Source organism: Dermacentor andersoni, chromosome 9 (genome assembly GCF_023375885.2).
Source record: "Dermacentor andersoni chromosome 9, qqDerAnde1_hic_scaffold, whole genome shotgun sequence".
In the NCBI taxonomy this organism is placed as follows: domain Eukaryota; kingdom Metazoa; phylum Arthropoda; class Arachnida; order Ixodida; family Ixodidae; genus Dermacentor; species Dermacentor andersoni.
In genome coordinates, this window is record NC_092822.1 from 136,748,935 (window position 1) to 136,764,899 (window position 15,965).

At 47.2% G+C, this 15,965-nt stretch overlaps 1 protein-coding gene across 1 annotated transcript in view; it reads left to right on the forward strand.

The window, feature by feature from the left end:
* Nucleotides 1-15,965, forward strand: part of egl (Egl_like_exo domain-containing protein) — a 255,341-nt gene that overhangs the window by 42,539 nt on the left and 196,837 nt on the right. Inside the window, exon 2 of the mRNA XM_050177263.3 lies at nt 4,579-4,690. Coding sequence (XP_050033220.1) covers nt 4,579-4,690 — 112 coding nt within the window. The remainder of the gene's footprint in view (nt 1-4,578; nt 4,691-15,965) is intronic.

The window sequence follows — 15,965 nt, forward strand, 5'->3', positions numbered from 1 at the left end:
AATTCAAGCGTGCACTGAAGTGCATTCAAATATTGGCGTGACCATATTGTTTATCTTTTCCCAGTGACTGCTTTTCACCGGCTAGCCACTGTTGCAAGGCTACCACTTGCGCAAGGCATGCCTTTATATGAAAACTTTCTCAAATATTGTCGCTGATTCTATAGTGAAAGAACCTTGTCTACTCATATTTTTTAGTGCCAGCTGATGACGACAGAAGGAGGACCTGCCCAACATACAATTGTGCTTGTCTAATCAGATTGAATGTGTGCAAGGCGGTCTATAGATGGTGCCACCTCTGTGTGAGTGGAGCTGGCCAGCTTTTTTGGTGGCGGGGTAACCTGAACCCAGTGTGAACACCCCCCATGAGTGTGGGTGGGAGGGTAAAAGGAGAGAAGAGGGGCGGCTGCACATCCAGTGAGACAGCTCAATTGAGTCTCCCCATTTTCATCATCATCATCATCAGCCTGGTTATGCCCACTGCAGGGCAAAAGCCTCTCCCATACTTCTCCAACTACCCAGGTCATGTACTAATTGTGGCCATGTTGATCCTCCAAACTTCCTAATCTCATCTGCCCACCTAACTTTCTGTCGCCCCCTGCTACGCTTCCCTTCCCTCGGAATCCAGTCCGTAAACCTTAATGACCATTGGTTATCTTCCCTCCTCATTACATGTCCTGCCCATGCCCATTTCTTTTTTTATGCGAAGCATATTACGAGAGCTCAACCTAGCTCCTCAGGCGTGGCGGTGTCGCCTTCAATACCACGTGACACCGTGACGTCACGACAGAGGAGAAACGGGGCTCCAACTCGCGGCGTCGCGGTGGTATATAAGCAGCTGCGCTTTTTCTAGGTGGCTTTGGCTCAACTCTTGCAAGATGGGCGGGGTGGGAATCGAACCAGGGTCTCCGGAGTGTGAGACGGAGACGCTACCACTGAGCCACGAGTACGATGCTTCGAAGCGGTACAAAAGTGCCTCTAGTGAATGCAGTGTTGCCTTAGAAACGAGCTGTTTCTAAGGCTGAGGCGTGCGTCGCTTGCTCAGGCGCACATTTCGTTGCCGCGCCGAACGCTGCGTTGCTCGACGCTCACCGCGTCCAATGCGGGGCGCGTAGTCGCTGCGCCGTAGCGCATTGTCTTACACCCCTTGGCGGGTCGACGGGAACGCTGTCGCGTTCCACTCTTGAAGGCGAAGCAGAGTAACGCATGAGTTATTTCTTCTACTAGCCGAACCAAATATAGCCAAGCAACAGCAGTTCACCAGGCTAAACAGTGGTTCAACAACTAAAATAAAGGCTAGTATGCTTCGCATCCTGGGCTTAACCTTAGCTAAGCCACAGCCATTTTTTTCTTGATGTCATTAACGCGCGATTGTTCCCTCACCCATTCTGCTCATTTCTTATCCCTTAACGTTACACCTATCATTCTTCTTTCCATAGCTCGTTGCGTCGCCCTCAATTTAAGTAGAACCCTTTTCGTAAGCCTCCAGGTTTCTGCCCCGTACGTGAGTACTGGTAAGACACAGCTGTTATACACTTTTCTCCCCATTTTACTTTTACTTAAATAAATGTTGTTTTTGTTAGAGTAACCACTCTTCGTGTTTCCCTTTTTCTCTGAAAATGTAAAATATCCATACTGCCTTTAACACGTGCTTGAATAGTGGCGTACATTCTCGAATGAATGCAGTGTATTATAAGTCATGTACACTACTGACGATTGTGCTCACCGCTATCGTTACGCTCTAAGAGTTACCTGTTTTTCTGGGCGCAAGATTGCCCAATAAAAAGCTAACTCCTTGAGACATTCATTCAGCAGTGTCTCATTCTTTATGGTTGCGATGACATTACAATATAATGTGCACCTGGCCTTATTTTGTCATGTCAAATAAGTGCAGTCTACTGCACTGATATTCTGTATTTCTCGAATGTCTTCATAACCGTAGTGAACCGTGCCTAGAAAAACCATTTTGCCTGTTGACACTTCTCTATTTATTCATGTTTCCTGCAGTGCCGTAAAGGCATAATTGCAGGGGGGATACAAACATACAACTTTCAAACATAGTCATACAGTCATAATGGGAACAGGGCGAACAAGACGACGACGGAGTGAAATGACACAGGGCGAGTCATGTCTGATATCACTCCGTCGTTGTCTTGTTCGCGCTGTTCCCTTTATGAATGTATACCAACTCGCCCAACTTTCCACTTTAATAGTCATACAGCGTGCGACATCCTGCCCTCGGGGAAAGCAGCAGTCTCTTTTCCTATCACAGAGCATGTTTGATTCCAAAGTGTATAGTATCAGACGGAAGAACAAATTTTGTTTCCCAAGCAACAAGTTTTTTAAGTATGTTAACAAAAATTTTTTAAAGAAAAAGGAAGAAGTTTTATAAAAATGTCATTGTTGCTTCGCACAAGAAAGCCTTTAAAATTGTTCACAGCATACATTTTTCAACTTAGAGGGCCTGTGCAACATTCCAGCAAATATCATCCTTCTATATAACAAATATTTTGAGATATAGAATAAAACATTAACCCTAGTGACTAGCCCTAGTGCTATGCCAAGGTAGACTCCCAGCCACCGTTTCGCAAGAAACTCTACTCGCTGTATGGCTGCCAGGAAAGGATCCCAACCGAAGGTTAACACCTTGCAGATAAGAACTGTGACCTTTAAAACACGCAGGATATTGGGGCACGGTAGCTTTGAAGCAGTTTGGCAAAGGAAACAAGATTTCCTTCGAAAATCTGACCAAGTGAAGTTGTTGTCCACGTCAGTGCTGCTTCCAAAGTCCAGAAACTTGCGTGCAGATGCATTGGAATCAGTAGAAATGCGACGTTCCTGTGCGGCACCCAACGCCAACATCATCTCAGGAACCATGAGCGCTCATTGCGCCGACCACACCCCTTTTCTGGAAGCCCTTTAAAAATCTGCGTGTGAAGGAAAAAGGAAACAGAAAACCAGAACTGACTGAATAGTTACTATATAACCAAATAGATGGCACTATCTCTCCAAAAGCACTCGGAAAGCACGAAAATACGAATTTGCAACCATAGATAACAAGCTATCAATTGGAATAGGCACGAACAGGAAAGTATTAATGCTGTGAGGCAGTTAAGTCTTCAAAATGGCAAAAACAGATGACATAGTTGTGCTGCCACTAGCTTATTGCATAAAATAACTTCTCTTTTGAGTGAGCTTCCTTAAAGAAAGCAGCGCATTGGTGTCTTTACCAGAGAAAACTTGTCACAATGTTGTGGTAACAATGGCGCTGATGTGTGCGCTGACGGTAAGTTGTTGCTGACATTGCTGATTCAGTTTTGTATTGGATGGTAACACATGGTCTGTTTCCCGACCCATTTTCTTGGAAGAAATGTTTGCTCTAGAATCCGGTAAATACGGTATATGAATTTTTGGCATTTGTGAAGTACTACAGGACATCGCTGTGCGATAGCAAATGTTGTTATAACTAACGAGATATGGGGCTGATATCCAGAGTTAGCATTTTTGTGTGCTAAATTCCACTACAGCATTGTTTCTTGTTCTACAAAAGGGGCTGAAAGGCACACAATTTTCTTAGTTGCACCAATAAAAAAGCCCTGAAACACAATTCTAACTAGGATATGTAGAATATAGAGAAAGGAATGACATCACTATTAAATTATGTTGCCTCATGAATCACCTGCCACAAAATTTTTTTCTAATCCTTCAAGCACAAGCAAACTTAGACATAGTTATTGGAGCTATTGGTGGCTTTTTGTCTCCTTTCATTTCCACCATGGTATGCTTTTCATCTTGGAAGCCATGCACAGCACATACAGCAGTGTAAAACTGTTGTGTTTAGACCAGCAGTGCTGTGATGAAATGATTTTTCTGTATTTATCAGATCACAGACATATATATTATTCATTTATTTAACTCAAATGAGCAATAATTGTATTACTCGGAATGTTCTGGCAATCACGAAATCGGGCAGTAGCTGTGGTGGGTCTACGGTGATGCTTGCGATGCTGCATGACGACATGAAGGAGAGAGCACTTTTTCACTGCTTTCGAAGCAAGGCTGTAAATTCCCTGTGTTATGCAGTACAATAATATTTGGCTCATGTGTTTACAGGAGCCTCATTAACAGATGGACAAGGTTTTTCTATTATGTTCTAAAAGTGTTTAAGGCCCCTTTTCAAAGGTTCACTGCAGTGACACATTTAGAAGTTTTGATTCCTGTGCATGGTGATTACTGGTGGGTCACTTCTCATATTTCACTGGTGTGTCATTACCCACTGTTGAGTCACTAAGCAGTTGTGCTCCTTTAAACTTCCTCAAAGTTGACAGAGATGGCACCACGATGCATCAGATCAGAAGCAACGAGAGTATTTCCTCTCGATGGATTTCTGTCAAAGATGTAGGTTGTGCACTACAAGGAAGTGCTGCATAGCCGCACAGGGGTATAACTGCCATAAGCCATCCACACGCAGTGAAGTAAGTGTGTTAGTTATGTTAAATGGTATGTTAAAGCCCCTTTCCAGATGTGTTTAATCATTTGCGGTAGAAGGCACAAATAGTGTAAGCCCTTCTTATTCTGCAGGGAGTTTCGGGACTTTCTGGCGAAGCACTCGGATGTGTTTGTGGTGAAGGAGGAGCATGTGGTGCTGCGCAGTGTCCTCCAGAATGCTGCCCAGGGGGATGCAGTCATCAAGGTGCGTGCACACTGATTATTCCCAATGTGTGGTGCATATGTGTTCACTAAAAATTAGATGTATATGCAGGAAATCTTTCCACTGCTATATTTTAACTCTTGTACTGTAGAGATGAATTTGCACTAGGCTCACCCTATGAGTGACAGGCAGGAAACACCTCCACTTAGTGGTGCACAGTGTTCACAGACACTCTCACACAGCATAGCAAGTGCAAATTTGGCTGGCTGGTTCATAATTGACAGCAGCTTAATGAATAGGGACACAGGAAAAAGTACTCTGTTCTGCACCTGCACTGGTGGCATGAAAAATTATGGAAGCATTATTCATAAAAAAGAATGAGCAAAGATGCATCAGGTCTGTTATCCTCATTGACACTGGAATGGCACTGTTGGAACACTATGTGAAGCTGTGCTTTTTTTGCTTACCCCAAATTTTTTTCCTTTTGATTTTCTTTCACCTGCATGTGTCGTTTGTGCATAGCAATGAGCATGTCTTGGGAAGTAGTTCGTCGTCAGTTATGAAAATGGGCAGGAACAAAAATTCCTCGGCTTCTAGCACCATGTTCATGTTCCTGCCTTTCTCCATCCCTGTTCACTGCAGTAAAATGAAACCTAGGCAAGTTCGAATAGTTGCATACCTTGAATTAGTGCTGAAATTGACAGCAACAAAAAAAAGGAAGGACACAGTAAAAGGAAGATGCGTCCTGTGTCCGCCTTTTTTGTGTTGCCATTATTTTGCATGCTGATTCTAAGAATGCTCTGTTTATTCCACTGTTATGAAACAAAAATGGGTCTATCTCTGTCGGTGCAACAGTCACAGCTAGCAGGTCTGGGGAAAGGGGGATCCTGGGGATGAAGCTGAAGCTGAGTGATTGGACCTGTAAGGCCCCTTGGCAGAGGCAACACTCCTTTGGCCTCGGCTTCATGTAGACCCATCCAAAGGAAATTGGTAATTGACTTTTCCTGACCTCTCCACCCTTCGTCCTTCACTTCCTTTTACTTCCAATTTTCCAGGTAGCAAGGGTTAAAGGGCCCCTCACCAGGTCTGGCCATTTTGAGCTGACAAGCGCAGAGCATACATTGAGCGATAATGATCGTGTCTGCAAAGTATTACATTGCTGCGCGCCGCGGAAAGACCTTTAATTTCAAACTGAATGCTGTTTTTCCTTCTCCTCGCGGCCACCACGCTCCAAGCTGGATGGTAACATAGTCGTGCCCCTGTGCTTACGTAGTCGTGTTTGCAGTGTGATGTCGCTCGTGGTGACACTTGCCTTTGAGAATTATTCAACACATCTGTTACCTGTGCGATCTCTTGCTTGAATTGACGAATTGAAGTTTAGAGAAATAATACGACACGCAAACGCAATGTCTGCGTGTTTTTTGTTTTACTTCACACCGAAGAAAAAGAGATGTACTTCCGCTTTGTCTGTTTGTTCCCATGGTTGTATGGTCACATGCGTAGGTACCAAAACTATGCCATTTTCCACCTTGATCCAGCACATGATCATGCTCTACGATCCACTTGTTCTGCCTCAGTATTCGTGTTGCATTGAAGAATTATACTGCTAGTCATGTTTCCTTGTGCACAGCGTGCAAAAGTGTGTGTGCAACGCCGTCAGTGGAAATGCGTAGTGCCAGAAAAAAAAAAGAAAAGTGAGGAGAAAAATAAAATTAAGGCGTTTGTGTCACGCGATCCTCAAGGTCTGGTATGGGAGAACGCAGGGAAGGAATTTCGCTTGCGAAGGCTAGACGGTGCGAGTGGAGAGAGCATCTTGCTTGGCTATTGAACCCGTCTCCTGAAATCATAGGTTTGCAGCACTGAAATATTTCTATCTCGGCTATTAATGAGCTGATTTGAAAATTTTTTTGTGGCAGAACGCTCCCTAGAGGACACGCAACAACTTCCAGTGTATAACGAAAATTTGCTATGGGGCCCTTTAAGCTTGTGTCACATAACCAATCTACGTTATTCATATTGGGCTATAGCAGTAGCGTAGAACTGGCATTTGCAGACCTTGTCACTTACAGGTTCAGCAGCATCCCCTTGTTAGGCTTCATGGGCGGGGGCACTGCTGAAATACAGTCTGCATTTATGGCTACTTCCTTTCCCATGCTTTCTGATCGTATGAAAAGGGGGTGCTCCAAAAAAGATTTCAATAAAGTTTTAAATGGCCACCAGAGAAAGTATTTCCCCCGCTATCATGTAATCCACAGTGAGAAACCAGAAATGACAGTAAGAGTCATCTTACCTTTTCTTATTGCAAAATGGCTGACAGAAGCTATAGGCCCTTGTTATCAAGCTACGGAATTGGCCAGTAGCGACCTCCTCTTGGAACTCCATGATAAGCAGCATGAAAATGTACATAATCTAGTGTCATTCTGGGGCATTATAGTCACTGTGACTCTGCACCGCACAATAAACACCATCCGTGACTGCACGCGCGCCTCCTCCAATTCCTTGGAAATTATTAATTAAACTTTAGTTGTGACTACCTGTCTTGTCCACATTGTTTATTTCTGTCCTTATTCTGCCTAAAGACACGACACCATCCGTGGTGTCATACCAGATGATAACTTGTTGGAGCTATAGGGGCGCGAAATGCGTCCGCTATAGACAGACGTGCGCAGAGAGAAGAGAACGAACTTTGAGAGCAACCGGCGAGGAGCCGAGCGGCGGTGAAACTGAGCCTTTATTGTACGTGCCTTCCACGCCGAGGAGGCCGGCGCCGCAAACATAAACATCCGCTCGTTGTGCAGACGCTCACGGCGGCGGCGGCAGAATCGGATCCTCTACTGGGCTCCCCCCCGTAGATACAAAGGTCGCTGTTGTCGCACTGATGTTGGTCTCAAACGCTTAAAGAGCGACCGAAGTTGCTCAACGTAGGCAGGAGGCGAGAGGTTGGGGACTGCAGGTGGTGCGAAGAATTCACCGGGTAGACGTAGTGTCGTCCCGTAGACCATTTCGGCAGCTGTACACCCAAGGTCCTCTTTTATCACCGACTGAATACCTAGTAGAACTAGTGGCAGGTCGTCGACCCATGAAGTTCGAGCGTCACGGGCAATGAGGGCGGCTTTCAACTGGCGGTGAAGCCTTTCCACCATTCCATATGCTGACGGATGGTATGCAGTTGTGTGATGTGGCGTATACCGAGGATGCTTGTTAACGCTCCGAAGAGTTCACTTTCAAACTGTCGTCCGCGGTCGGTTGTTACCAGGCTGGGGCAGCCGAAACGAGATATCTAACCGGCCACGAAAACGGACGGCGTCGTAATATCGTGTACGGGAAACGCTTCGTGTACGGGAAACGCTTCAGGCCCGCGGGTGTAGTGGTCAACGCAGGTGACGATGTATCATTTACCGCGTGATGAAGGCAGCGGACCGACAATGTCGATGTGAACGTGGTCAAAGCAAGAGTCGGGCGGACGGAAGGGTTGAAGTGGTGACTTGGTGTGGCGGGTCGTTTTTGCACGTTGGCAGTGTTGACATTCTCGAGCCCAGCAGCGGACATCTGCGTTGATGCCAGGCCACACATAATGGGAGGTGATGAGGCGCTGAGGGGCGCGAACACCAGGATGGCTCGAGTCGTGTAGCTTGCCAAAAACTTGACGACTGTGCAAGGAAGGCACAAATGGACGAGCACAGCCTGTTGACATGTCGCAGACGATCGTACCGGAGGAGAACGGCAGTGGCACCTCAGCAAACGAGAGAGATGTGGACCCTGCATGCAGGTCACGCAGCTCATTGTCAGAATGTTGTGCCTCTGCGATGATGTCGAAATCCACAGCAGCAGTGGAAAGCGCGTCTACACGTGACAGGGCATCGGCAGCCGCATTAACGAGTCCTTTGATGTACCGTAGGTCGGCCGTGAATTCGGAAATAAAATGCAGGTGTCGAATTTGCCGGGACGTGTGTGTGCTGTGGTTTCCGCAGAAAGCGAATGTCAGTGGCTTATGATCCGTCAGTACGTGGAACACGGTACCTTCGAGAAGGTGGCGAAAGTGGTGAATGCCAAAGTAGACAGCCAGGAGTTCGCGGTCGAAAGTGCTGTATCGAGTTTCTGCCAGCTTCATCTTCTGCGAAAAGAAACCGAGTGGATACCACAAATTCTGCTGGAATTGTTGCAGAACTGCACCAACGGCACTGGAGGAGGCGTTGGTGATGAGCCGCATGGGCGCGTCAGTTAGGGGATGCACTAGGAGGGTGGCTTGTGCCAGGGCATTCTTGGCTTCTTAGAAGGCGGCGTCTGCTTCGGATGTCCACTCCAAGATCGCACTTGGTGCCTTTGGAGCCTTCAGCATGTCGGTCAGAGGTAGAATGATGCGCGCTATATTAGGCAGGAACCGACGATGGAAGTTCAGAAGCTCGAGAAATTCGCGGAGCTTGCGAAGCGACGTTGGACGTGGAAAATCCCGCAGAGCTTGAACCTTCCTGTCCAATGGCTTGATTCCTTCAGGTGTGACAAGGTGTCCAAGAAATTCGACGTTGTCAACACCAAAGACACATTTGGCTGTGTTGATAGTTAAGCTATGTTCCTGCAGTCGCGAAAACAGCAACCGGAGATGGTCAGCGTGCTGCTCTGGCGAAGAACTTGCCACCAGCAGATCATCAAGATAGGCGATGACCAATTGCAGACCACGTATGACTTCATTGATGAAGCGTTGGAAAGTTTAGCCTGCATTACGTAACCCGAAAGGCATGCGGACGTACTCGAATAGGCCAAAAGGTGTTGTGATGGCAGTCTTCGGTATGTCCGCTGGTTCCACAGGAATTTGATGATATGCCTTTGCCTTGACTAGGTCAGTCTTGCTAAATATGGTTGTTCCAGCAAGAGTGGTAGCAAAGTCGTGAATGTGCGGGAGTGGGTACCGGTCGGGAGTGGTGCGGGCATTCAATGCACGATAGTCTCCGCAAGGGCGCCAATCTCCGGGGTCACGCTTGGGCACCATGTGCAGGGCAGATGGCCAGCTGCTTGACGATGGGCGGATTATGCATAACTGCAGCATGTGATCAAATTCTCTGCGAGCTGTGGCGAGGCGGTCTCCAGCAAGACGTCGTGGCTTGCAGGATGCCGGAGGACCCGTGGTGACGATGTGGTGCGTCACAGTGTGCCGCACCGGAAGTTCCAAATTGCTTGGTTTGGTGAGTTCAGAAAATTCACTGAGGAAAGAGGCAAATTCTGATGATGGCAAATGCGGAGCTGGTTGCGTAGAGGCGGACAGCGGTGCGAGGATACCTTTCATGGAGAGGCTGGTCGTACAGTCCACAAGTTGACGGGAGCGGAGATTCACGTTCAAACCGAAATGGGTAAGAAAGTCCGCACCTATTATGGCGAAGCGCACGTCGGCGAGAATGAAAATCCACCGAAATATGCGACGCAGGCCCAGGTCAATGGTGAGGGAGCGTTGGCCATATGTTGCGATTGTGGATGTATTTACAGCTTGCAAAGGCACATTCCTCGGACAATGGTGTCGGTCCTGGTGAGAGGCAGGAATGACGCTTACCTCTGCACCAGTGTCCACAAGAAAGCGATGGCCTGCGATCCTGTCTGTGATGTAGAATAGGCGGCATCCCGTAGCGGTTCAGTCACGCGCCACCATTAGTGACTCGCTTCCATGTTTCCCTGCCAGCGAAAAGGCTGTCGACATTTTGCAGCGCTGGCGCCAAACCTGTTGTGGTACCAGCAGAAGCCGTCAGAAGTGTGTCATGGGCAGGAACGGGAACGCCAACGTGAGCCACCCCTAGCCAGTGGAGAGCGACGAGGCGTGTCCATCTGCATTGCTGCCATGGTGTTCATCAGCCTGTCAATTTTCTCCTCGAGGCGAGGTTGCCGGGCCTCGAGGTCTGATGTGACAGTGGTCGAGGACACCGCGGAGCTCGCGCCGGAGTAGTCATTCACGCGGTCCGCGAGCTCTGCCAGTTTGTCAAGAGGCATATCATCCGCAGCTGCCAAAACCACGACAAGTGTCCGAGGCAAGCGTTGTAGAAACAGCTCGCGCAATAGTGGACTCGGAGTCTTGGGTACGGTCGCCGAGTAGCTGTCGCATCCGATGTAATAGCTGCGACGGTCGGCGATCGCCGAGTTCTTCCGCGTTGAGGAGTTGCTGCACGCGGCCTCTCTCGGACACGGTTTTGCGTGTGATCACTATGGCCTTGAAATGGTCGTAGGGTGCAGCCGGATGTGGGGCTGTCTTGACGTCGTCGAACTCATCAGCTACCTTGGAGGAAAGTGCTGAGACGACATGCAGGTACATCACACGTTGCGATGTGATGCGCCGCAGATCGAAGAGGGCTTCTACTTGCGGGAACCACACGGTGGGATTCTTCGGCCAAAACGGCAGCAGCCGCAGCTGGGCATTGGAAATGGCGTCCATTGCAACGCTGGGGGCAGGTATGTCGCCTGGCACTGTTGACTGGGGCTGAAGAGCCGGGGCGTTGTTGCTGAACACTGTAGTGTTCATTTCGGCTTCCATTGCGTGAGCTTGCTACGTCCGGGTCACCAAGCTATAGGGGCGCGAAATGCATCCGCTATAGACAGACGCGCGCAGAGAGAAGAGAACGAACTTTGAGAGCAACCGGCGAGCAGCCGAGTGGCGGTGAAACTGAGCCTTTATTGTACGTGCCTTCCACGCCGAGGAGGCCAGCGCCGCAAATATAAACATCCGCTCGTTGTGCAGGTGCTCACGGCGGCGGCGGCGGAATCAGATCCTCTACAGAGCCGAGGCTGAACTTTTGCAGGGCTAGAGTAAGCAGAATGTGATAATGGGAAGCAAATTAAGATGATGCATGATGGCAAAGAAAACCTAACCAAGCACCATATGTTCACTTTTAGCTCAAGTTTGCTGCCTGAGAACATTGAGGCAAGGTATATAATCATTCAGATAAGATTGTTCGTCCTAAATACTATCTGATGCTTCAAATGCCAAAAATACAGCCACAGTTTGCAGAACTGTCGAAATTGATTGAGTTGTGCTAAATGCATTGCCCACAAACATGCATCTGAAACATGCGAGACCACTCCACACTGAGTGTCCATGTACACTCAGTGTGGTGCGTACATGGACAGTACACTCCACACTGATCCACATGCAGATCACTCAGTGAGTGATCTGCATGTGGACAAAGTGCGCACCTTGTACACATTGTAACTTATAACTTGTAACTTTCAAGATATGGTGGCTGCACCGTAAGCAGCAGCCACCTGAGTAGAACCCCCTCTCCCTCGCCTCCTCCCTCCCGTGCGAAAAAAGAGCGCACTTGTGCCCCGCCTTCCTCCCTCGCGCGCGCGATATTGAGCTGCAATTGTCAGCTTACCCTCACACGTCAGTTGTCAGCTTGTGTTGGTATGACAAAATTCTGCTTTATACGCCTGATTTTGACAAAAATCGCCGCTATTTTCGTTTGCTGTAGCCAATAGTCCATTGTAGCGCGGTACATTAAAAGTTGTTGCATTGTTGCATTAATAAAATGTTGCATTAATAAAATAGGTAGAGCAAACTAAGGTTGAAATATGGTCCGTTATATCCGTAAGTCTGTTGTATGCAGGTCCGTCGCAATGAGCGCAGACTGTATAAGCATTTGAAATGAAAAGATGAATGTGCGAAAACATGCAAATTGTTTATTTGCTACTGATGTTTGATATGTTTATTTATTTATTTATTTACTTATTTATTTATTCCTCAAATGCTCCTGGAGAGGGGTTTTACATGAGGGGTGGGCAGCTTCAAAGAAAAATGTGTTCGATGGCAGTCTTGAACGCAGCCACACTGCAGTGGTCCACCGCTTCTTCAGGCAGATCATTCCAGTCTCTCGCTGTACATGGAAAAAATGAATGAAGATGGGATGATGTGCGCACATGCAAGGGGTACACTGACTTTGAATGATGATGAATGGCGGTGAGCTGGCAATATGACGCTGTTACCAATCGGGGCATGATAAAACTTGTGATATAGAATGAGCCTGGACACTTGATGTCTCGTTTCTAGTCTAGGAAGATTCGCATTAGATTTTAGCGCTGTGACACTAGTATATGAAGAATAGTCATGGAAGATAAATCGGGCTGCGCCGTTTTAGACAGATTCAAGCATGTTAGAAAGATTAGTATGAGGGTCCCAAACTGAGCATGCATATTCAAGTTTGGGCCTTACCACAGATTTGTAGGCAAGAGCTTTTACCGAAGGAGGGGCAAATTTCAGATGTCGCCGGAGAAAGCCTAAGGTGCGGTTAGCCTCATTAGTTATTTTAGCGATGTGAGAGGACCACGAAAGATTGTGCGTTAAAATAAGCCCTAAGTATTTATAACAGGTCACAGATATTATTGAATTACCTAAGAGATATGAGGGTGCTACATAAGAATGCCGACGATTGAAAGAGATTAATGAGGTTTTATTTCCATTTAATGACATTAACCATGTCTTACACCATTTTTCAACTCTTTGTAAGTCACGCTGCAGGACAGGGATATCTGAGCTATTGTTAATGGGTCAGTAAATAACAGTCGTCCGCAAATAGGCGTATGTTAGAAGATATGTCATTAGGAAGGTCATTAATGTAGATTAAGAAGAGAAGGGGGCCAAGAAAAGAGCCTTGAGGAACCCCAGAAAGCACAGGAGACAGAGCTGAAAAGTTATTTGCAAAAACGAACTGTTTTTGTGACTTGTGACTGAAACATTTTGTCAATGCAGCGGTACTTTTCCCATGCGCGTGGCATGTTAGATTGCTTGGCGATACGATAAAGCCTTTTCGTTTTATTGTTCAAGCGTTTTAATGCGTTATTAAACCAAGTTGATGAGGGCCGTTCAGTTACAGTGATGGTAGGAATATAGGCTTTCGTTAGTTCTTGCATTTTGGAGTTAAACATTAACCAGTTATCTTCAACGAAATGACAAGTGAACATTTCAAGAAAGGAGTAACTGAACTGAGTTAGCTTTTCATTGAATGCGACATAATCACCTCTGTCGTAGAGCGTTATGATCTTTCTTATTTTGGGGGGATATGCTATATGAAATTGATAAGTAGCGTGAATTACAGCCTGATCACTAAGCTCGTGCAAAAATGTTAGCTCAGAAAAGTTGTCAGGATGTGTGGCAAACATCATGAAAACATGCAAATTGTTTATTTGCTACTGATGTTTGATATGTTCATCCATTCATTTCAAATGGTTATAAACTGCTGGATCTGAAGAAACAGTCACTTGATATATATGCAGTAGAACTTCACTCATACATTTTCAAATAACCGTGAGAAAACATACTAACCAGGAAAACATACTAACCGGGAAAGCATATGATCTGAACTAAAAAAAAATTGACTGACTCAACTTTTGTTGACATTACGTAATGCGAAGCATCGCCCGGATCGTTGCAGCACGAGACAGACGCCGACATGTGTCGAGCTGGTAGTGCTCCGGCAGCCTAAGACGCATTTCGTTGTTTTCCTATTCCGTGTTGTTCTGACGTCAGTGCGCATGCAGCGCGTGGCGGCTATCACGGATTATCTGGTGGCTATCACTTTTCCCTTACCTTCTGATCTGGGGGCATAAAAACAACACCCCAAGACAGTAAAGCAAGCTTTATCCTTGTTGGCACTGGTGAGTGCTGACGTCTGGTCACTTCAGTGGCGACGAAGATGGGATGATCGAACAAACACTACCAGGAAAACGGAATGGCCAACTATACAGGCCGACCGCTGTTTGACGAAGCCACCTATGAATGGCCAGCATACTAAGTTTGTCTGGAGGCATTCTTCAAGGGCCATGGTGTGAAGAAACTGGCTTTACTCATCGCATCACTGACCACCAACATGGTGGGCGGGATTGCCGAACTCTGCGCACCAGCCAAGGTGAACGAACTTTCGTGGAGCAAAGTCGTTGCCCTTCTGCAACAATACTTTATGCTGGAGCCTCACAGGATAACCCAGTCATGCAAGTTCTTCATGCACAGCCAATTGCCAAGTGAGCCGGTCAAAGAATTTCTTCTGGCCATTCGTCAGATTGCAGACACGTGCAGTTTGGGAGACAGTCTGGACAGAATGCCGCGAGATAGGATTGTATGCGGGTTACGTTGCAGGTTACATTAAGCTGCAGTGTACGTTGGCAACTTTTAGCGAAAACAGGCCTGACCAGAAGTGAGGCCGAAGAAATAGCACTAGCAACTGAGCTGGCAGATGAGAACAAAAAGGGGATAGGTGCGTCGAAGTCGGACGAAGACGTGTATGTAGTGACAGAGAGAGGCGCACCAAGGAACGAACGTTGAATGTCATGCTTCAGGTGTGAAGGTCAGGGACACAGTGAAGAAACATGCCATTTCCACTCAGCCGTATGCTACAAGTGCCGTCGATGTGGGCACCTGGCGAGGGTGTGTTCCCGTCGCACAGATAACTTGCCTACCACACCAAGAGCGTCACATCAAGACGTCAGTATGCTGGGGCCGAGGGATGACGACGCTGAGGCTGATGGCCTATTCATGCTCGGGGCTGCTGAAGACTATGTCGGGTCCCTTGGGAAAGTCAAGCCGCTGGTGCATACGTTGGAGTGGAGCGGAGTTCTGGTCATCGTGCGGCTACACATGGGGTTGCCCGTTTCAATCATCATGTGGACAACGTATGTAAAACATAGGGCTGCCTGGCCTAAGCTCCAAAACCCCCCGTTGAACTTAACTTGTTTCCGCAGGAAACTTTCAGTGCGCGGACAGTTGAAGCTCAATGTTTCCACTGGAGGGCGTTCCATGGCAGGTACCTTGACCGTTCTTGGATGCAGAGGGCCCAACCTGCACGGCCGAGACCTCATCAAAGCGTTCAACCTACTGAATATACCGGTTTACAGCATGTCAGCCAAAGGTGAGCCCTTCATCATAGATTCAGCAAAAAAGCTTGATGTCCAAGGCCGGTGAAGAGAATTTCCTGAGGTGTTTAAACAAGGTATGGGCCTTATCAAGAGTCCTCCTGCCCACGTTTGGCTAAAAAAAAACTGCCATTCCAAGGTTTTTCAAAGCTCATCAAGTGCCGTACGCATCCCCAAGTAGCCAAGGAAATAAATCGGCTAGTAGAAAGGTGGCACTCTCAAACTGGTGCCACACTCCAAATGGGCTGCGTGCATAGTTGCAGTCATGAAACACAACGGCAGCACAAGGCCTTGCGGGGATTTCAAGGTCACAGTGAACCAAGCCTGTTTTACAGCGCAGTATCCTCTTCCCCGCATGGATGATATACTTGCTACGTTAAACGGAGGGGAATTTTTCACTACGATTGACCTATGAGATGTGTACAACCAGTTTCCTTTG